The following is a 23,276-nucleotide window of genomic DNA, read 5'->3' as shown; positions in this document are numbered from 1 at the left end:
TACCCTCACAGTAAAGATGTTTTTCYTCATGTTCGTGCAGAGCTTCCTGTGTTTCATTTTGTGCCCATTGCCTCTCATCCTATCGCTGGGCACTACTGAAAAGAGTCTGGCCCCATCCTCTTTACACCCTGCCTTCAGGTGCTACATAGCTAGAGCTCTTTCTTACCCCAAGTGAGAGAAGACAGAGGTACAGAAGAAATAGAGAGTGCTTGTGTTGGCTTTCAAATCCCTTGAGCAACTGCTCAAGTCCTTTCCTTGTGCAACTGGAGTAGTAAAAACTGTAGAAGATTGTTCATTTGCAAATAAAGAGGCAGCAGTCAGTACTGTTATAGCCCTAGATAGAAACGTTCTTTTTAAAACCTGACAATAAGAGATACTTGGCAAGAATTATGCATACATGGCTGAGGCCTATTGACCAGAATGGGAGGGAGAAATGGGAATAAAAAGTCAGCTTCACTGTGAGAAAGGAAGGAGAATGAAGTGGAGTTTTTGCTGCTTTTGTCAGTCCAATTCCCTAAGTGACAAAGCTTCCAGGCTGACTGATTAGTTGCTGGTTTCTCTCTTAGGTAACTTTTTCTCTTCTTTTGGAAAACCCTGAAGTGGGTGGCAGCCTGAGCGTTCAGGATCTCAGACACTCAGCGGTGGGAATTCATGCTTTTTCTGCAAACATGTTCATGATTATATTTGCCACCAGGCTTCTGGGCTTTCCTAGGGAACAGCAGTAAGTGTTGGGAGGCATTTAAAGTGTCCATTGTTCTGGACATCTCTGCTTTCCTCCTGGTGCAAGTGAGATGCAGCCTCACCTGCCTTGCTGGCTGGGCAGGGCAGAGGCTGAGTGGGCCAAGGGCGATACCTGCTAACGCTGGAGCCTGGGGAGCCTGGGTGGTGCTTGGCAAAGTGTCATGGCGAGCTAACTGTTGTCATGGGCTTGACTCATCCCCTAGCTGTATATTTGCTTTTCTAGCTTTCCTGCTGCTGGCTTCCTCTCCCATCTTTCCAGCCCTCTGAGTGATTCAGTGAAGGAGTGTTTTGTTGTGTTTCATCTCTCTTCACTGGACTCTGGCACAGTTCAGAGCATGCAAGTCTCTGATGCTGTATCTCCTTCTCGGCCTCTTTTATTTATTTTTTATGTATATATATGTGTGTGTATATATACACACACATATATAGCCTACTGCAGTGACTGCTATGCTATCCTACCTTGTGCTGTGCTTTGAATTCTCCTCCTCCCCTGTGACTAGCTCTAGTACCTGCCTCTGATGCTCACAGCATTTCCATACAGCACTGTCTTGAAGCAGGCACACTTCTTGCCAGTTTGTCTCAGCTCATGTAATTCTGGATAGCAGTAAGAGAAGTCAACAAGAAAATCTCTTGGCATGCTAATGTCCTGGTAAAACACAGATTACACCAAAAATAACTAGGCCTTTGGCTCTAGTCTTAGTCTTCACAAAGCTAAATGTGCCTTGGCTTGCACTTAAACCAAACATCCAAAATTATCTCTGCCATTTACAGTAGTTTTTGGTTCCCTTCCATTGCTAGTGCAAGAAAGAAGAGAACCTGCTGCCAGTAAGGTGGCATACGTGTACCTCCTTAAGGATGCCCAGAAGCATCTTTTGGGGGGATATTGGTGGGGAAATGGCTGGTTGTCCCTGCCACATGGCAGTGGGTTGGCTGGTGTGTGGGCTGGCTAATCTACTCCTTAAAATCTGCCTGTGGCCAGAAGCAGAGACACTGCCCAGAGTGGTCCAGGCCTCTCTACTTAAATAGAGGGACCCTGAGATGCCACAGTCGCACTGCGCAACCAGTGTTAGGATGGTACTTATGTCATGACCTGCCACTTGTTGTCTTCTGAATGCAGCAGAAGACTTGGTTGGTTTCTGGTCTTCTCCTTAAGCTACAGCGAAGAAAGGGAGGAGTGGGGCTTGGTGCTGTGATGGGAGTAGGAGGATACACCAGGGAGAGATGGAAGGAGGAGAGGAAGGGATGCGAACAGATGAGATGGGAAGGGGAGCACTCAGGAGTGAGGGGGGGCTGGTGGGACAGCTACTCCCAGAGGTTGCAGTCTGGTTGCTTCTGTGGGTCAGCTGTAATCTGGGAGATCCCCCTCTCTGGGCAGGGTAGCCTGACACATTTCTTCTTCCCTCTGCTCCATCATAGAGGATTTGGAGTGGCCCTGCGCAAGGTGGAAATTTTTGTACCTGAAACCAGGCACTAAAAATTAAATTATAGCCTGGTGAGAGGAAGGCCAGTTGCCTGCGTATGACTGGGGTGATCTGGCCAAAATAAGAGTCACAAGTCTAATCGTGGTGGAGAGCAGGGCTGGTGGCGGTAGGAGGGTCTGGTCCTGTCCGTGGCGCTGGCTTGGTGAGGGTGCGAGGGGACTTGCATGAACTCTGCTCTGTTGCGACATGCGTGGGGAGCACACCCACACCCCATCTTCTGTCACATACTTCAGCCAGCTCATTTACTTCTCTAATGAAATATTTGGGAATGTAACTGAATTTCTCTCTGGCCCTGTTAGCTGTATAAAACAAGCACTGAATGTCTGCCCTGTCCTTTCCATCAGGGGAGAGAGTTATGTACTTTGGAAGTACAACATAGTCACAGTAAGGCCATCTACAATCCTTCAGAGATACAACTGGTCAGATTATTGCTAACCAGAGGAATGGTTCTTTCATTTAGGCATGGCTGGGAAACCATGAATTTCAACAGCAAAAAACCTTTAAAGTTGGTTTATTAAGTATGCTGTGTGGTATCTTGCATGAATTTTGCTGAATCAAATACATACAATTCTAAGCCTAAGCAATGAAATTGTTGTACCCATGGATGTAACCCCCCATGAGTTTTTTTTTCAGGCCTGTAATGTGCACATGTTCATTTTGCCACTCTGCCATTGAAGAGGAGCTGCCTGTGGCATCCCTATGGTTCAGCTCTTAGTCTGCTTTCCAGAAAGACTGTCACCTCTGCTTTATTCTAAACCTGTGGGGGGGGGGTTGTTTGTTTGTTTGTTTGTTTTCACCATACCTGATAGTCTATCTCTGTACACCAACTTTGAGACCTGCATGCCATCCTTGTCTTGCGCAACTACTGACTGACATGGTAGCTTGAGCGTCCCTGAGCCTTGCTTCCTCTTGCGCAAGGCAGTGCTAAGTGAATCATAATGGTTTTCTTAAGGCACACAAACCTTTTCTCCTCTGATCCCTTTGACAGTTTGGTTCATGCCTTCTCTAACGGGAAGATGCCCTCCGGGGTTGACTGAACCGTTAGTATGTGCTGAGACAAAATGTTCAGACTCTGCTCCTTACTCGGTAGGGCTGCTCCCATTGCAATGGAGAGGGCTGGGGCATAAGCGACTCCCACTGCGCAGTCTCTCCAGCCCCAAGGGCAGAGGGACTCTGGTTTCTGGTCCCGATGAGATTTGGGCTTCGCTGAATGTAGCATTTCCAAGGAGCACGCACAACTCTGTTAACTCTCGCTCTTTGTTGGTAATGGGTTGTTGAGTGTTTCTCTCTCTTTTTGTTGTTGTTGTCGTTACTGGGGAGGCGCAATATTCTGTAAATATTAGTGTCACTTAAAGTCCTCATTTTGCAGGTGTTATGTGCAGTCTTCTAGCTTTGACCTATCAGAAATCAGTCCAGTAATGGGAAAATGGTTCATTTTAGGCAACAGCTGCTATTCTGTGAGGGTCCAAAAGTGCTCCTAGCTTAAAATCCTGTCTCTGACTGTGACCCACACAGAGAGCAGGGAAGAGTTTGTGACCAGGGGAAGGATAAAGTCATAATTCTCCAGAACCCTCCCTGRCCTTCACCTAGAAACAAAGTATCAATTTTTGTTCACTTTTGCTGGAGGAAGCACAATATCTCTTACCCTGAAAGTTTAGGCAAACTCTAGTAAAATTGACTGTTATTAAGTTTCTGGCATTCTGTCAACCCACACAGAGAAGTGTCTCAAGAGGGCAAAGCAAGTTATGTGTTGTCTTGGTGATAAACAGCAACACTACTGTCAACATGTCCCCTGTCCGTGTGTGTGCGTGTGCACGCATCTGTCAGTGGACAGAATACAAATGTTTCCTCCCTGAAAAGTACAAAGTCTGAACAAAATGGTGGCATCTGGACCCTGTTGGTATTCAGTCTATAGCAGTTGTGCCATTCAAACAAGCAGAGGCATTCACTGCAGGGTGACTTTCTTGAGCCATGTATTTTCTCACTCCTCTCTGCAAAACCTGACTTGCATTTGGTACTCTACTCCATTGCACTTACCTCTGTGCACTTACACCGATTGCTTGCATRGAATTTCCAGGCAACAGGGATGTTGTACGGTTATTTGTCTACAAACCAAGTGCTCTATTCCATCCCAGCATCTGGTATGCAATTATTAAGATTATAGTATGCTTCCTAAAATATGTAGTGAGCAATGCGTAGGAGGGCTGGGCTGTGAAGCCAGGCCTTTACAAGCRGGGGTCAGATTTTGTTTCCTGCTTCATGCAAATGCCTACTTGGCTTCTGGCAAGGTGCATAACCTCAGTGGTCTCCTTGCTGAGTGAAATAAAATAAAAATCCTTTCCTTTTTTCCACTACTAGCCCCACCCCAAGGCTTCCAAAATGTATACAGATGGGGGTATATGTCAGTGCCCAGGATCCCACGTGGCTGCGGTGTGCTCAAGCCATAGTGCCAAGCTTTGTTTCTGCAGGCATGTGACCTGGAGGCATGCTGTTTTTRAAGCAAAAATTGGTTCTTACCAGAGAAGGCATCTGACACGCAGAACATCTACCATCTTCTCCCAAAGCTTGAAGGCCCACTGACGACACAGTAAATGCAGCAAGAGAAACCAGTGGATAACAACTGTTCCTTTTGCCAAGTTTTCTGTTTCTGAGGAACTGTTTGATTTTTTTGTTGTTTGTTTGTTTAGATTTTTTTTTCCATCCAGATATCTTGTGATGCAATAGGAATTGCTCAAAAGTGAAGCTGAAACATGTTGTATGCAGTTTGTCAGCAGTTGCCACATTGCCAAAAACACTAACAAAAGACCCTGGCTCTCTGTGTACATGCCCAGTGGTTTTTGTGGTTGATAATTCTAGCCAGCCAGAGCATATGCTTGTTAATGAGAGACCTCCTCAAGGGCTGCTTTAAAAAAATAAAAATAAATTCCCACACTGAATTTCCTCTCCACARGGCTGGTGAAGTGTCACTGGGCTGGAGCAGAGACAAAGATTTTTCCTTTTCTCTCTTCTTCCTTAATCTCAGTTGGGTAAAACCTTTCCAAGAGCAATACCTCAACAGACAGCTGTCTCCCTCCTAGTGGGCCTGAAGAACTCAATTCCCAAAGGCGAAAACGTAAAAAAACAACAAAAAAATCCCCCAAACCCAGAACAGATAACAGATGTGTGGGGTTTGTTTTTTTTTTTTCATTTGTTATTTCCTTTTTTCCTGCTTGAAGACACTTATTCTTCAGAGCTGAGCTGTCRTGCCCTGGCGTGCTAGAGCTGATGTGAATGAGCTGCCCCGTTACCGGTAGGGGTGCCYCTGCGCTGAGCTGAGGCCTGACTGAGCCAAGACTAATCATCTCTGCCTCACGGTAGCTACAGTCTTTACCTTTTGTGTCCTGAGCTATGCTTACTCTTTTCCATCCAACTAGTCAATAATTTTCCCAGGAAAGGAATGTCATTTTCAGGCCAGCTGTTGACTGGTTCAGGAGATCAGGACCAACACAGAGCTGGATTTTTCTCATGATCCCGATATGAGAATTCAATAGTGTATTACAAGTAAGGGAACAATCCTTCTGTGGGGCAGATGTTGCCGAATAGATATAGAGATATCAATATAAATATAGATAACTAAAGGAATGGTTTTATAAGACTGTGCTTATGATACAACTTCTGACACTTTCCTGACACAGAGCTTTAATGTCATTGGCATTTTGTCAAACTGATCTAAGCTGTCTGTCTAATAAGATGATAAAGGTGCTTTGTGTTTGCTTTATGTTATAAAGGGACCTATAGTGCTTTGAGAATAGTTCAAACACTTTGCGCTTTTACCCCTTGACTGCCTTTTTGTCTCTATGATTGAAGCAGTGATGTATTTTGGAAGTTAGATAAAATAACAAGGATAAGTTTGGTAAAGAGATGAATCAAGAGGAATAGATTTGCCTCTAGTCCAGCGTGATGGTATGGAAAGGAAGTTTTTGTAAGCAAACCTGATTTTGTTTTGAGATTGCAAACTCAGCCTCTTAAAAGTTATCACATGTACACTGTCTGTGATGGTGTAGATTTCCTGGTAGAAGAAATTAAGAAAGAAGTTTTAGTGCTTCACAAAGGGGGTGAATGTTGCAGAGAAGTAGACTTTCCAGTCCAGCCAGTGAAAGGAGGAGAGAAGAGTGGCTCTGCTGGTGGTGTGAGTTTAAGCTCTGAGTCAGCTATAGACTTGCTCGACTCTGGGCAGATGGCTTTTGTGTCCCTTTTTTCCAGTTATAAGATGGCCCAAATGGCACTACTTCAAATCACAGGAAAACAAAGTAGTGCTTTGTTACTAAACAGTTGGGAATTAGTGTGGGTGAGCTGGAACGTCAGGGTAAGCCTCTGTTGTTACAAGAGTGTGTATTTCTGCATAGCAACCGCTCAAGCCAGACTTAAGTGGGAGACTATACTCTTTCCTAACCAAGTACTTGAGCATTTGATTAACAGTAAGATTGTAAGTAGTTCACATGGACTTGCATTTTGTGGCATGGGGCATTGGTTCTGATATGCTACTAATGCTTATTTAGTGGTGCTGGCAATGCCTAAGGTGTTGGGAGCATTTTCATTGTGTTGGATGATACAGATGAACATTTTGTGATGTAAGTATTACTGGAAAGATGAATGAGGAAGAGGCTAATGGTTTATGGTCTTTAATTCCCTAGGCTACCAGGTGTAGAGAAGATAACCTCAAGGAACACAGGCTCAGTTACAGGCACTTTGCTATGCAAACTGCTGGGATTTTCAGCGCTGTAGCTGTCTTTCATAATCCTCACGTGGAGGCTAGTTTATCATGATTTCGTCCTTTATCACCTAAAGAGTATGTGGTGAAGGTCCTAATGTCAGTTCAAGCTTTGAGAGGAAGATTCCCAAAGGCCTGACTTCTGTAACAGGAAGGTTTCTCTCCTGAAAGTCCCTCTGAAGTTGAACTGAACTGAATTATTCTTCAGAGCAATTTTGCTTTCCAGGGAAAATTGAGGGAGGACTACAGAGATTGCCCTCTGAGGGTAATGTGAACTTTTGTGCATAAGTTCTCCTCCCCCTCCCCAAATGTGAAAAGCATTGACTTTGTAATTTGGAAAAGAAGCTTCTAATAAAGTTCTTCAAGTAGGACAAGTGGCTACAGAGAAATAAACAGTATTTGGAGTCAGGGTAGTTAAAGTGAGAATAGGGAAAGTGTTTTGGGGTGAAAGAGAAATTTCAGCTCTCACAGGTGAAAAGATTTAAATAATGAATTTGACTACAGGAAGGATGGATTCAAACCACTAAGTAGCAACATGTATTCTCTCTCTTGGGGCTTTCCACCTGTGGTTTACCAGCCATGCCACAACGAAAGCCTTTCACTTTTCTGTGAAAGTGAGTCCATTTCTTAGAGCCTTCCCACAGAGCAGCATCAGGCGGTGCTTTCCTGCATGCGTGTTTAAGTTGCTTGGCATATACAGTTAATGTAAGCTGGTGTCTTTAATGAAGGAAAACAGAGCGATGTTGGTGCTGAGGTGCAATGCCTGCCCAGGACAGTGCGATGAGCCAGTTTAAGGTCAGGAGGTGGGAGGGGTTGGYTGTACCTTTGCTCTGCTGTCAGTCATTCAGGTGAGCTGAGAAAAGGATGCATCAGCTTAGCACTGCCCTCAGGCCACTGAATGGCTTTCAATTAGTTTTTTCAAGGTATATTGTTGTGCAAGCCAAATAGAGCAAAGCTTGTCAAGTCTCTGTGTTGCCTTAGTCTCTCCTCATCTGGGGGCTTCGGAAAGGAGCACTCACATGCCCTGAACTAACGTGGCTGAGGGTAAAACTGTCACTTTGGGGGACCATGATTTGGAGTTACTTGTCTTTATGTGCTGATAGGTTCAGTCAAACATCCAGAAGAAAAATGAATAGATTTTATTTGGAATATAAACATGGTGTATGGTGACAAAAACTCAGTTACTACAGAATTTCCCAGACCTTTGAATGGTAGCAAGCAACTGTCATCCAGGATTTATTTGCCTTCAGAAATAGCTGGAAACCTAAACCACTTGAAAGTATGTCTTTTGCAAGAGCAAGCTGTCCCATTCAGATGTATTCACTATGTACCGTGTAGTAATCTAGTAGTAAGAAAACCCCACTGGTCTGAATTAGCTTAACGGCATACTGTGGAGTGATTGCTAGGACACTTCTTACATCTCTAAACAGTCGCAGCTTATTGCAGYTGCAGAATAGAAAGGAGGAAAACTGTTTTGAGAAAAGGCATGTGTCAGTTATGGAGCGCCAAAGGGGCTGCACAAAACAACTTCTCTCTATAGATGGTGAGGAAGCGTCTGCAGGACCTCTTCCTGAACCACTAGAAAATGATTACCCTTCACATCCGCACAGATGTCATCCACATTTTTAAGGTGTCTGCAAGTTTACACAAGACAAGAAAAAGATGACATGTAAAGTAGCCTGTGGTATCTCAGTCTTTTTATCTAACAAATACTGTGAGCTAAATGCTGTATCTGATGCGATATATTACAGTTGTAAACTAGAAGGCAGCATAGGACAAAAGTGAAATTAATAAATAAATCAAGGTATCTTTCACAGACATTCAAGATTAGCAAATATGCAATATGCTTTTTTGAAGTTAATATATAAAATCTYTTTTAAAAAAAACATTACTGTACAAACTATTATTTACAATCCAGACGAGATAAGAGCTTAATTATTTAGTTGCAGCTTGGCCTTAAATTTTTTTCCAGTTTCCCCATCCTGTCCAAATTGGTGAGTAAGCCTAGATTGCATTCAGTGAGAGCTTAACTGCCCCTTCCGTTAAATGTCGCATAGGCTGAGTCTGTGCAGTCCTCCCACAGAATACTGATGTGGTGGAACTCCACAGTTACCAAACTCTGAGCCTGCTTGGGGGTATTGCTTCAACAAAAACTAATTGTGCTATTGCCAAATGTTTCTGGATTCTGCATGATGGAAGAACAGGACAACCAAATTTATTTTCACTTGACTAGGATTTGAAATCTGATCTTAACATGAAAACTTAATGTCTCAATTCATAATTGACACTGAAGTGCCTTCTCTATGCAGAGATAGGACAAACAAGGCTGTGGCTTGTTCACAGAGAAGGTAGGATTTTAGTCTAGCAAAAACTGCAGAAGTAGCCAAGTGTTTCCAGGGCTCAGTTTAGAAAACAACCAACCAACCACCCCCCCCCCCACCCCAAGCTGGCAAGAACTGCCCCACCTAAGCAGGTGGAAGCTGGTATAAATTCCTCTTCCTTCAAAACTTTATGCCATGAATGACTTCTACTGCTTTACTATTTTCAGCCTGCTGAATAGGGGCTGAATCAGCTAGGCATGCATCCTGGCACGTGGAAATGTGCCAAGTTTTGGCTTTCTTTCCCTTTCACTTACTTTAGCCATTTAAGTAAAGAATATTCATGGACAATGCAGTGATATAGTCTGTACTCCTCCTTTTTGGGGTGGAGGGATGAGACAGGAGGAGAGGGTAGAAAAATTCAGTATAAAATCCTCATTGGAAGTCACAAAGCAGTGATTAAATAGAGACCAGCTGAATCGAGCAGAGCCCGACCACAGCTTTTGTTCCATCCCAAAAGGGTATGTCTGGGTAACTTGACATTAACATTGCAGAGAGAGTGCTATTTTTATCACAGTCTGTCTGATTTCCACAAACTGTTCTTTCACACAGTATGTGCTGACTTTTATCAAAAGTGGAAGTCCCCGTTTTGGTACAATATTTGGTAAAGAATAAAATGTTAACATYAAGTGCATTTAAAGAAGGTTTCCTCATGTTAATACAGTCAGTGTTTAACCTAGTCCCACTTTTGTAGGACTGGGTTGAACATTTCTAGCTAGTTCTGTACACAATAACATGCAGCTGGTGAAACCAGACAAGAAGAGTGAAAGGACGTACTTAGGGGGATAAAGGTGGAGAAGTTCACAAATCTCACTTTGCAGAAAGTCCTGCAGTTTTCTTCTCTTTCTTGCTTTTGCTTTTTTTTTTCTAGCTGCCATTCTTCATGTTCAGTAGCCATTGTCAGAGTAATGAGAAACGGAGAGAACTTCCAATGCTCCCGAAACACAGTCGCTTCTGCTAGTAACAAATTCTTCAGTGATGATGATGATAGACTTAGACATTCACCAAGTTTCATCATTCTGGCACAGAGTAGTTAAGTCCGAGACTTACTACTTTTCCCCAGTGCAGGAGCTCAAAACACCAGTAGACTATCACAAAGGACTGCCTGAAGTGGTTAACTGGTGTGGTGATGCAACTGCTGGTTGGCACAAAAATCCAACGGATTTTGCTCTCTTCTTTTGAAGAAGCTTTTGCCGTCTATCTTGGCACATGCTGCAGAAACCTCTGTCACTTGTATTACAAGTAATGCTGCCACCGAGATAGGGGGTGATGTTTCTTTAGACACAAGTCAAGCTGCCTGAATTCCTGGTGGACTTTCCATTTAGACAGGTGCTGTAAAAAAACAAAATAACTTTTCTTTAGAAAACAGAAATTATCAGACCCTAGAGTTGTGCTTTTCCTACATAAATAGCGGAATAATCTGCAAAGCTTTATAAAAGATATATAACTATAAAGATATATAAAAGATATATATATCTCCAGTCCTACAAAAGTAAGAGGTGCTGTGACTGAGTTAAACACTGAATGTATTAATATTAGGAAGCCTTCTTTAAATGCACTTGATACTAACATTTTATTCTCTACCGAATATTCTACCAAAACGGGGACTTCCACTTTTGATAAAAGCTCATGCTGCTGTGAGAAAATCAGCCTGGGTATGAACCCCTGCCTCTGCCTGGCCACCTGACATGTCAGTGGCTCTCTGCCTAGGCAAAGGCTGCCTCTGTGCTTGTGCTATAAAGTGCAAGTGCCTCTCTTTCTGCAAATGCAAAAAGTGCTCTCCTGCCAACATTCATCTCCCTGTGAAGGGATGTCAGTGTCACCACTGGTTTGTTTTAAGTTTCTCCTTAAAAAAGAGATACACAAAGCCTATCCTTGACTGAGAGGAAACTAGCTTCCCCGAGGCTCCTCTACAGTCAGCAGCGGGATTTCCCCAGAAAGCAATTCAGAACAACAACAGTAGCTTTGGCTCCAAATTCCTCCTCACAGGAGCATCCTGCCCCACTGACTATAATAAGCATCTGCAGAGTCCAGCCTCAACAGGATGAAGTTACTCTTCTTTGTGGCTTGCCTTCCCCACAGTTTCTAAGCCTCTTTTCTTTGTAACAGCAAAGCTAGTTTCAGTTGGCTCTTCTTTTTTGCATGGTGTTCATGATTTCCCCCCCACACCCCATTRAACAATCTGACCTTCTTCACAGAGTCAAACTGCTAAAAGCAGAAACATATTTACATCAGTATTGAAAAGGAGACTGCTATGGCAGTCTGTCTTGAGGGTGTGACCCCTGCGGTGTGTTACTCCCTATCTACCACACACAAGTCTCTTGAAAATCTCAGGAAATCATTGAACTGAGCCAGAATTTCTCCAAGATCATTGCTTGGAGAAAGAAGAGCACATCTTTTTGCCCCAAGGTGGTGCCAGCTATTTCTACATCATCTCTAACAGATACCTTTTTCTTCTTTTGTTAAGAAAAAAGAAAGCAACAGCAACAAACCTGGAGTGATGGAGACTTGACAGACTCTCCACCTTGGTGCTCAGCTACAATTACCCTTAGAAAGGTTATTTTTTCTAACATCCAACTTAAATTTGTGTTGTTGTAGTTTAAGCTTGTTGTATGCTAAGTGATGTGTCTGCTGGGTTGGGACAATAAATGACTTCTCATCTCTTTACAGATTCTCTGAAGAGGGTTGTTATTGTGTCCCCACAACCTTGCCTTCCCCAGCCTAAACAAACATACACAATCAATCAGCCTTTCATCAGAGATCACATTCCCTAGAGCTTTCTCATTTCTCTGGCTTTGGTCCAAGTTGCCCTTGAATTCGGATGCCCAAAGGATTTAGGTTTATATTGCCTCCCATGCCTTACACGACTCTGTTGGCAGAAAACAATCTTCACGGGTGGGACAGTTTCTGATAGCAACAAACCCTCCAAAACTGGTGTCCCACCTCCTCTTCCACAACTGGTGCAGAGGTGTGCCAAGGAAAAGATAGTGTCTGGAGGGAGAGCATCTTCATTTTATTGTTAATAAACAAATCAAGCTAGAGCAGCCTTCAATATAAAATAAATATTTACTCCTATTTATGTCACAGAGGTTTTTCTACTTAGGGGCTAGGTCCAGAGATCTAATTAAAGAGGGCTTGGCCTAAGTTAGGAGAGGAAAAAATTGACCTTAAACAAACAGCCAGTTTTATGTTAACGCAGCTCACGGGAACGGAAGGAGAGGATGTCTCCTTATCTTAAGGAGAAACTCCATTCTTCTTACTATATTATACCATACAGGAAACAGCCTGTTGATGTTAAGCAAACAAACAGCTGTAGATGAGACTGGAATGGTGTGATAAGTCTGGAAAACAACTGACTGTTCACCCAGTTTGCATGACCACAAAAGAAATTCTAAGCATTTTTTAATCTAGGGGTCATTCTTCTTCCCTTTGCTATTGTGAATTGGACACATGCACAGCATCTGCTAAGGCAGACTATGCTTTCTGTTGCTCTCACTGTTACAGTTTTGGTGGAGCCACAGTATTTTCTGCCTGTTCTGCAGAGACCCCCAGGAAACAGTCGGGTGCCTCAATAGAAACTACCAAATGAGATATTTCACCCTCTCTGTGCTCTTACAAGTCCTTTGTGCTGAGTTTGTTTTTCCAAATTTTCTTGGATTTGTTTTGCTCTGTTTTTATTTCCTCCCACTATGAATGGAGAAATGAATTGTTAAACTAGCTGCTGGCCTTGCTTATAAAAATATGAACATGCCGAAGGTCTAAACTGCATTTCCTTTTTTCACTAGGAGAGGAGAATGCTTAGTACACTTTTTTTTTTTTTTAATGGGGTGTAAATAGGCTTAGGTTCATGGATGTGAAGCAAATGATGTTCATCTATCCCAGCTGAAGACCTTCTAGGATGTGGTGCCTAAAAAGGCAGAGAACAACCATTTGAAGATGTGTACTGACATGAAATGGTCAGAGTTGTTCAGACTCGAAAATCAGCATTTAAAACAGATCTGTTAAGTTTGGCTCTGCCTGGATTATAGTATAACCAATCTGTCCTGATAACAGCAGTAGTTGCAGCATAGTTGTAAAGCAGGAGGGGAGGGCAGCTCTAGCCTGCATGCTCATATCAATTTGTCAGGTCCTTTGGCCTGAACTGTTGAAAGAGGACTTCCAGGAACTGAAACTCTCAGGCTGCCTTTGGCAATACCTACAGGGCTCAAGAAAGTGCTTTACGTGTTTCAGTTTATACACAGGTAGGAAACCTAAACCAAAGGTTTTGTGCTGAACTCAAGCACCAAAGCTGTAAAGTTAAGTCATTCCTGAGACAAACATGATAACATATTTTTAATACTTACAGTTGAACTCTCCTTTGTCTTCATTTGGTTGGACATCTGTTGATAAAAAAGCGGTGTTTTAGGTATATAGGATAGATAGCCATAGTCTTTATCCAAACTGGACTAATACTAAGGAGCRTCCATCAAAACTGAGGGTTCCTTGCAGTAAATATTCTTTGGACAGCAAAATGTGGTCCCTATCTATTTGTTTAAAGTAAAGGTCACATATTCAGCAAGGATAGATTTTCGGCTTGAAGCAACAGCCCTGCTCCATGTTTTCGGACAGAGTGGCTTTACACCACTCCTGTGTTCTTTCTGAAAGAAGGACGTGGCTCCTAGCACAGCTGCTGCAGATGCAGGGCAAGAGGATCACCCTGCTTTCTCCTGCTCTTTTCTGGAGTGTCTGGGCATGCTAGCCAGGAGAAAACAGGGCATGGATTGAAAATGTGGCTTGTCCTTGCCCATGAAAGGCGTGGTTGTCCCTGCTCCCTTTTCTTAGACATTAGCTCTTGTATACCTGCCAACAGGCTTACAGTAAGTACTTGCATGCAGCAGCACAGACTCRGTCTAGTTTATAAGACATCTCTTGGAGCTACTTTTTGTTCTATCTTGCTAAGCATTGAGAGTCCCACACATGGGCAAATGCAGCAATATAACGGTGCGCATGTATAATGTGGAGTGACAGTGAGATGTGCTTTGTTTCTAACTTCTAGAAAGCTGCTTGCTTAGGAAAYTCATAGTGGAATCTTGAGCCCTTAATTGTCCAGTCAGTGACTCTAGGGTTCTCAGAACTGATTTATCCTCTGATTTTTGCTTTGGATTGTCCTAAAAAAAGCGAGTTACTGACCTAGTCCTTTTCCATGGAGGAATATCCCCTCCACCCTTCCAGAATTGTCCTGCAGGAATCACAGCTGAGAAACTACAGCCTGAACAGGCATGAAGACTAAGTTACTTACGTCCAATAATCCCTGTGAAGCTCAGGTGCATTAGCAGAAGACCATAAAAAAGCATATGTTCTGGGAAAGTATATGCCCTCCCCAGGGCATCCCAAGTTTTTGACAGTGGGTTTCACGATTACTTACTGTTGTGTGTAGGGAATTTGCTTGTACATCCAGTGACATGCTAGATGACATTAAATATTTTGGCAAATGAATAAGAATTCTTCAGATTTGATCAGGCAAATCAAGGACCTCATTACCTTTGTATGACACTAGTTGAGAAGACCTCCGTCTCCATAGCCAGCAGGCTAAAACAGCTAGAACAGCTATCAGAATGACAATGGAAACGATGCCAGCTGCTTGAGCACCTCGTCTTTTTTGTCCCAGGTCTTTTTGAGTTTCTCTGTTAGAATAGCTGTTTATCTTTTCCTGTGTGTCTAGAATAAAATAGAAATAGGATGTAATAAGGTGCAAATTATTATCTTTTGTTCCAGGCAGTCATCTGACCACATTTTGCACAAAAATTCTGAAGGACTAAATATTTATGCCATTTGTATCATTGTAATTCTGGTTCTATTCCTTCTGTGCAAGGCATGTCTCTAGCTGACATGGTCTGGTAGCATAGTAATACAATACCACTTTATTCCTGCTGCGTCATTATACCACATACATTCCTCCTCCTTTCTTTCTTTCTATTCTTATTTTTACCCCAGTGTTGGCAGACTGTATGCTTGACCTTGAGCCTAGACTCAGTTGAAAATAAATCTATGTAAAAGCTATAATGTAAATGTGACAGCATTCAGAAAAGTGAGTAAAAACCTGTTCCTCTGAAGTTAGTGATGAATTCCCACTGATTTCTGTGGGCTTAGGGTTTCAGATCACATCTCTAATTCTTTCAGGTGTGGTAGTGTTTCTAGAAACCATTAAAAATAATAAAAGATAAAGGTCTTTTTCCCAGAATACAATATGACAAAATATTATTAGGAAACTAATGACATAGTTACTTACTTTTCCTTTAATTTGGGATGAGAGCAAGGGTATGCTACCTCATAAACACTCTACTGTGCAATTCTTGCACACAGTTTTTTTCCTGGAAGTAGTTTATTCTGTATCACCTGGCTGTGTTAGTGCAATCAGTCCCATTAACTCAAGATTATGTGATTGCTTTTATAAAAACACTGTGGGGGAAAGGGGGAAAGTAARGGAAGCAGAAGAAAGATTTCTTCATATCCTACCATGGCTCTCTGCTGTCTCTGATTCATGAATAGAAACAGCTGATTTTGGGTTGGCTGCCCAGGTCTGTTCTGCAGCTCTTGGCCTCACCCTGCCCACCACAGCCCTTACTGAACTGTTGCTTTTGCAGCCTGACGTGTTCAGGTTAACTATGGGAATTTAGATACAGCTCTGCAAGCAATCAAACCTCCTTGCAGCAGGTGCAGGAGTCTGAGAAATAAAGTGTGGTGGGAAGCGGGACCAGGAACTGTGATGAGACTGAGCAGCCAACTCCGGATAAGCTCTCCCACTCCTGATCACTTCTCTATAAAGCTGTTTAGAAACCACAAAGTGTGCTATCAGTGCTATAGCTATAACTTTTTTTTATAGCTTCTAGCTTTCTGTTTCTGTGAAGAACTGAGTGGGTAAATATTTATTTTTATTATCGATCATTAAATTCAACAGTAAATAGTATATTATTCTTGTGATCTCATTTTATTGTTCCATTGGGCTAATACCACCTGTTTGCTACAGGTCTACTTTAAATAGTGCACTGTGGCACTGTGTTGAACTGAGTTTGGGGACTGAAAATAGAACTTCACAACTAAACAGAGAAAAAAGAAAATGAGAGTGCTGCAAAGCAGCCAGGTGTGGGGGGTCAGGACTCATGAATCTACTGCATAGTGTCACTTGAAAAATAATCCGACTCCCCAAGTTGTCACATCCCAGAGCGGCAGAAGAGTAAAGCCCAGTAGTTTCAAAATGACTGTCTCAGAAGCAAGGGCTTCTCGGTGTTGTTGTTGTAAAATGCTTGATGGGGTGTTCAGTTGAATTTGGAAGATGTTAGAAGTAAACATAAATTCCATGGCTAAAGGTAGTTAGGTTAAAAGAAAAGCTGAACTCTTCTCAGCAGTTTTCTGAACTACTGAATTAATGTATATCCCTGACTAGAACTGCATGTCTACAGACAGATGCACACTGGTTGATATGCCTGTTATCTAGAAAACATGAAATACTATGAAGCAACTTACAGTTGGCTGATAGATTTTCCTGTAGTATTTTATTTTCTATGGAGCACTCTATCTGCATATTAGAAGTTGCTTTTATCTTCAGTGTGCTGAAAACGCTGTAAGTGCCATCTGTGTGGGGGGTGATCTTTAATTCTGATGGAAGCAGGTGTCTGTTGTCCGTTTTATTTATCCAATAAACATTTGGTTCTGGGTAGCCATTGCTGGATCTGCAGCTGAAAGTCACCTCTTCCCCACTGCTACTGGTGTTTCTTATTGGTCCACTGAGTATTGGTTGGCTGTAACTAGCTGGGGAGAAAGAAAAAGGAAATAGTCATCAACATTTTAAAATGTATTGAAAAGACAAAATTCTGTCATGGATTCTCAAGCAGAATTTCTGGGTTTCACAAGATCATCACAACTTGAACATAAAACATCAGCAGGTTTGATAATATAAGCTAATTATGATAGTGAATTATCTGGAGGGGCAGAAAGCTGAAGCCAAACCCAAAGGAAGAAAGCAGCCTGGTAAGCTGCTATACTCCAGTGATGTGCAAGATCCCTTAAATTCATGAAAACCAAACTTAAAAAAAAAAAAAAAAAAAGGATAAACAGTTGTTAGGGCTGTACTCCCAGTTTTTGCTTCTCTATCTGTAACATTTAAATTAAGTAGATTCCAGTTCAGCAAGAGCACGGAAGCGTATTTCAGATTTAAGGACATGCTTAAATGCAATAGTGAAATGGTGCTGATTTGAAAAATTAGAATCGGGATTTGGACAAATATGTGCAAGTAATAAAAGTTCTTACCTGCTAAACTGAGAACTACTTCTTCCTGGTGAATCATTTTGGTATACTCAGTTTTCTGCAGTACTATGCACTTGTATGTACGTTGATCACTCTGGCTGACATTTAACAGTAACAGAGAAAAGTCGCCATTTTCCAATCTATCCCACAACAACTGAGTCCTGTTTTTAAAGTGAATGCACTGTTCACTTTCATTGTCTTGACCGGAGATCAGTGCATGTACTACTGAACACTTTTCTTGGTCATCAGCTACTTGCCAGTATACCCGTAGATTATTTAAGTGGAATTTTCCTTTTAAAGGATAAATGCAACTCAGTTTAGCATTGTCTCCAAGTTTACTGATGATGAACTTCTCCTCCCGTGCGGTAACTACAAAGATAAAAAGAGAAGGAGGACAAAGGGAGATTATGTGGAGAAAATGTCTTTTTTTTTTCAAGTATGTTCTACTATATGTAAACTCCAATATCAGTATTTTTAACTTACTCCTCTTCACCTGCAGCTAATTCTGTATGTGTGTGTGTGTGTGTGTGTGTGTGTGTGTGTGTTTTCCAAAGGGATCTTTACAATATAAATTCTCCTGATTATTTCTTTCTTTGAGCACCAGCCAGTCTTTCTGGCTAACTGTTTCTGCTTAGCTCCATGGACACCTGCATTTTTTTTTACTTTGCCATAAATTAAACTGACTGTGACTAACTGCAGATGAGTATTAACAAGTCCTAACAAAAAAAAAAAAAGTGATCATTGACACATTAAACTAAGAAAAATGACAAATATCACAAGGGCAATCACAAGAATTGGCAACATTGATAAGAAAAACATAGCAGTACCATTTAATGTTTGAGAGCAAAATAATTACTAAGGGATGAAATCATGTTTCTCAAAGTGGACATGTCATAGCAGTGATATTTTACTGCTACCACAGGTGTCACCCTCTCAAATACACCCAGTGAGCAAGCTAGTATGCTGAGGTATCACAGCCAGTGACACATCCATTAGACATGTGCAGCCTCTGTCAGCTGCTTGAGATAGGCCAGCACGGTGTCTGACGTGGAGGACACTCTTCCTGGCCTCCTGGTATGAGTGAGGCAGCCTCTTCTCTTGCAGGAGCAATCGGAAGGGGTCAGCAGTCTGGCGAGACACACAGAAAGTGCAAATCAGCTGTCTGGAAAGGGCTGGGGCAGCTCTGACTGCTCAGTCACCTTCATTACATCGCCTCTCCTCTGCTGCAGCAGCCAAAACCCCTGTTGCAGCTGGTAGCTGAGGCCAAAACAGTGTGTGTGTTGTAAATGTTGGACTGCAACGGTGTAGGAGGGGTGCATGTTGTATTGGGTGGGAGAGATTATGGCTGAGGGAAGGGATTATGGGTGAGTGGAGATTAGGGAGAGAAAAGATGACAGGCATGGGGGTTGGAAATATGAAACAGAGCACATTTTGGTGGGAGGTGACAATGTTTTAGGTAAAGGGGGACGTGTCCCAGTGCCAACGCACTGGACTCAGAAAGGGCTCAACCACATGTCTGAGTTATGCTCAGACACTGACTGAAGTGGGTGCACTAATTGCAGGGAGGAAGGGAATATGTGTCCTCCAGGCCCTCATGCTCTGCTGGATGAGGCAAAGTTGTGGGCTTGAACTGCAGCAAAGGTGGGCAGCTCAGGCACAAGGAAGCCCCTCACAGCAGCAGGAAGAATGAAGCTCTGGAAAACATTGTCTGGGAAGGTGGAGGCACCTTCATCACTGATGTTGTTTAAGAACGGACCAGCCAGCATCTAACAAGACTGATTCAGGTGTGGATTGTCCTGATTTAGGGGCTGGGGGTTTCCTTGATGACTTTGTCAAGGTCCTTCTCAGCCACCAGTGATTAAGCAAAAATGGATGACATATCTCTCAATATAAAAACGTTTAAATATCACTAGGTAACGTCTTTCTTTTCTTTTCTTTTTTTTTTTTTGGAAAGCGAATTTGGAACTGCAGTAGAAGACATACTTGATACAGTGATATACAGTGCTATCCGTAATATGAGTATTGACTTCACCTGTGCATCTCAGACCTTATCTCCAGCCCTTATTATCTCGCTTCTAAGGTCTTTTGTTGGTAGTAGGAGATGAACATGCAGGGATGTCTGTGAAGCAGGAAGAGCAGCCTGAACAAGAGCATCCACGAGATCCCTTGCTAGTCTCTGTACTAACATAGAGACAGATTGTATTTTTTGCTTTTTCTTTCCATGATGCATGTCACAGGAGTTTTTCACACTGAGGAATCCTTAAGTGTCTTGCTGCAAACATGTGGATATTTATATTGTACATATTATGGATACTTTGCATATTTGAACAAACATTCAGGAAGGGTAGCCTGATTTTATTTGAAGTGTTCTTTACTTACCAGCTCTCAGAATATGAAGAAACAGTAACAAAACTCCACAGCTAAAATAAAAAAACAAACAAACAAAAGTGTTACAGAATAGACTTTAAGTTCGCCGTTGTTTACACAAGCAACAAACATCATATTGATTGTTTCAATATAGTAGCAGAAGTAGATAAATTTGGTACCCATAGCGATCTCTATTATGTAAACTCGCAGTGAGTATTTGCATTTTTGACAGCTGCAAAACTTCTGTTCAAACGACAGAGCTCTGTGGGTGGCCGAGGTCAGGAATAGAAGTAAAATGCACTAATACTGGAATTGGCGCAGAAGCCATGAAGCTGGTGCTGTGCCTATCTTTCTTGTTAAAATGAACCGTATTGATTTACTGGACTAATGGGTCCTGTACAACATCAGAGTCACAGGGCAGGAGAGCAGCTGCTCAGACCTGAATCCCGGTCAAAGCCCGGCATGCCACCTGGTTGTTGAAACTAAATGAATTATGATTTTGTTTTTTTAAAGCAGTCAACTATGCTGCCCACTGTTTTGCACAGTCAGTAGAATGTGTAAACAGGAAATGCTTGATAGCGTGGAGTTGTGCAAAGCTTTTGTTGGAAAGACTTCAACATGTTTGATTACTCCAGAGGGGCAAACCTATATTGGAGTTTCCCAAGCAAGTTTCACATGCTGGATGCTATAGGAAAACTCAGTTTTTCTAAAGCCTTGGTGATTTAACTCTCATCCTGTAAGATTTAGGGAAAGATAAATGTCCAGCACATTTCTGAAAGTTATTTTAAAATAGCCTTTCATCTCTATGCCTAACTATAAATCGGGCTCTCCTTCCTCCAGACCTCTTTGGAAAAGGAAGACACTGGAAAAGTTTCAAAATGGGAATTGCATGGCTGCAGTTTCCCACCTTGATAATGCCAATGAGCAGAGGGGCACAGGCTTATTCCCAGTTTCCCCAGCTTGCTTTTGTGAGGAAGCAGGGCTGTGAGGCCACACTGCCTGACTGCAGCTGGTTCCCCTCCCCTGCTTGCTGTCATGCCACGGCCCAGTTGGACACAGAGCAGAGAGTCAGGGCACTGGGCAGAGCTGCCCCCAGTGGCCTGTGTCCACCCAGAAACGAGTGCGGGAGTCTCCTGCCCAGGCTGCTCGCCTCCTTACCTGCAAACCAACCTGCCTAGCCTGGCTCTCCTTCCTCCAGGCCCTAACCTAAGCTCTCTCCCCCGGTGCCTATTTCTCACCCTACTTTCCCCCATCATCTGTGCCTTACACCAGCCTCCCCCTCTCACCTCAAGGCCCCCTGCCCTTTCCCTGCAGCTTCTGCCCCTTCGCCCAGCTGGGCATCAGGTTTCCTCCAGCACCTCCCAGGTGCAGCATCTCTTCTGCCCAGCCCTAGTCCCACCAGCTGCCTGGACCCATCCTGGCTCCCTTCTACTACTGTGGAGAAAGGTCTTCTCATCTGCCCTCAAGAAATTTTTAACCTACACAAACATATTTGGCTTCCCATGGAGAAAGCAGAGGGCATATTCCTGACACAGAAGCTACCCTCATTTGAAGGCCCATCTCCAGAGACTGAGACAGGTGGAGTAGTTTAAAGAAGAGTTGGTCAGAGCTGTATTACTTTTATACAAAGAAAACACTGGATTTTCCTCTTCTGTGCCCTTTGAAATGCCTTGATAGATGAGGCTGAAAAATTTTAAGTGGATGCCCAGTGTGGAATATTTCTGCTCTAACACAGTTATTTTAAGCAAACCTGCGAGCAGCCCTAAAGTAAGTCTCCTAAGTAAGCACATCTAAAAATTCCCAGGAGGCAGCTCTGTTCACATTTCTGGCAGTGACTTCCAGTGCATGCAGTTTTATATTGTGTTCTTATTTGTATTTCTAGACTGTGCAGGAGCCATCACTTTCATGCCAGGCTCTCAGATATCTTTCTTGAAAAGTTCACCCTAACACTGTTCTTAAACCTGTGGTTGTGTTTTTTGTTTGTTTGTTCTCCCTCCCCCCAAACAAACTATGGATATAATAAGTCACTTGAACTAAATGGAGAACAATAACTGACTGTTCTTTATGGGACTTTTCAGGGAATTTCCCATGGAAGTTGTTTGCTGGTGTCATCCAACTTTTTGGTAGTCAGCCAGAACTAATTCACTAATCTATGTATACAAAGCAAATCTTGATTTGTTATTTTAATAAGTTTTGCCACTGTCAAGGTTGGACAGATCCAGAGATGCTCATCCTCTTACTTGGAGGAGGTTGCAACCATGGTAGTGTGGGGGCTATGTTGGCCCACCATGTCTCCCCCACGGCATAAGTTTAGTGCTCTGTTTCTTTTGGAAAAAAAGGGAGAAAGTCATGCCTGCAGAGAGATCTTCCTTTTGCCCCCCATAGGTACACTCTGTTCATGAGGCTGTTGCACTGGCAGTGAACTCCACTAATTCCAGAGGTAGCTGAACTAGTTCTTTATGATCCCTCTCTTCCCCCCCCCCCTTCCTTTTTTAAAGCCAGGTTTCTCTCTTTCTTTTTTCTTTTTTCAATTCTTTCCCGCACCTTCCCCTTCTATTTTTTTAAATGTCATGTGAAATGGGAGAAAGTTGCACTTCCTCTTTCGTATATACTTGCTCAGTGAGATTATTCTTCCTACTTGCATCTCAACCTTTTTATGCATGATTTATTTTAGAGTTGAGGGATGTTGTTGTTCCATCACAAGTAGCCAGACAAGAGATGTCTTGTTGCGTGCAATAAAACTTCATGGCTCCACAGTTAAGCTTTACAGATTTGCTTTATCCCCTAACTTGTAATGACAAAGTTCTTGAATCAGCAGTGAGGAGTGCACTGTCCTAAACCTGTTATCTGTAAAGCTTTTCTAATGCTCCCTTTAAGGCAATACTAGCCTGGGCAATAAAAAATAGTTTGGCCTGCTTGAATTCTTCCATCATTCGCATCGGGGTGCAATGACTCCTTAAAAAGTCAGTTAAGTGCACGTAGGCAGCACTTGGCTTCGATGATGCTGAGAGGAAAGCGAAGATGTGCAGAGCCTTTGTGCAGCTGCGATGCGCTATGCCCGGCCACGTACGCCCTGTGAAAGGGGGCCTGCAAAGCTTGCCTCTTCCCGCGCTCGGTTTTGTGGCAAACTCCTTTCCTTGTCTCTGCGGGGGCTTAGTCCCTGCTGGGGAGACTCAGGCGCGCTTGGCTTGCGGGCTCTTCCCTGTGGCTATGCGAGTCAGGGAAAACTGCTTTCTCTGCTGTGTCAATAACGATTTGTAAGTGCGGGGCTGGGGG

General features: G+C 42.9%; 1 protein-coding gene across 1 annotated transcript in view; it reads right to left on the bottom strand.

The window, feature by feature from the left end:
* Positions 1-8,088: 8,088 nt before the first annotated feature.
* LOC112970737 (ICOS ligand-like) overlaps positions 8,089-23,276 on the bottom strand; it is a 15,695-nt gene continuing 507 nt past the window's right edge. Inside the window, exons 2-7 of the mRNA XM_026075452.1 lie at positions 20,013-20,053; positions 17,637-18,002; positions 16,854-17,138; positions 14,871-15,047; positions 13,694-13,729; positions 8,089-10,682 (exon numbers count right to left, since the gene is read on the bottom strand). Of these exons, the coding sequence (XP_025931237.1) occupies positions 10,672-10,682; positions 13,694-13,729; positions 14,871-15,047; positions 16,854-17,138; positions 17,637-18,002; positions 20,013-20,053 (916 nt within the window). The 3' untranslated portion in view covers positions 8,089-10,671. The remainder of the gene's footprint in view (positions 10,683-13,693; positions 13,730-14,870; positions 15,048-16,853; positions 17,139-17,636; positions 18,003-20,012; positions 20,054-23,276) is intronic.

The sequence above is a fragment of the Apteryx rowi genome, unplaced genomic scaffold (genome assembly GCF_003343035.1).
Source record: "Apteryx rowi isolate R43461 unplaced genomic scaffold, aptRow1 scaffold_404, whole genome shotgun sequence".
NCBI classification, from domain to species: Eukaryota; Metazoa; Chordata; class Aves; order Apterygiformes; family Apterygidae; genus Apteryx; species Apteryx rowi.
This window is presented reverse-complemented; position numbering and strand designations above follow the sequence as displayed.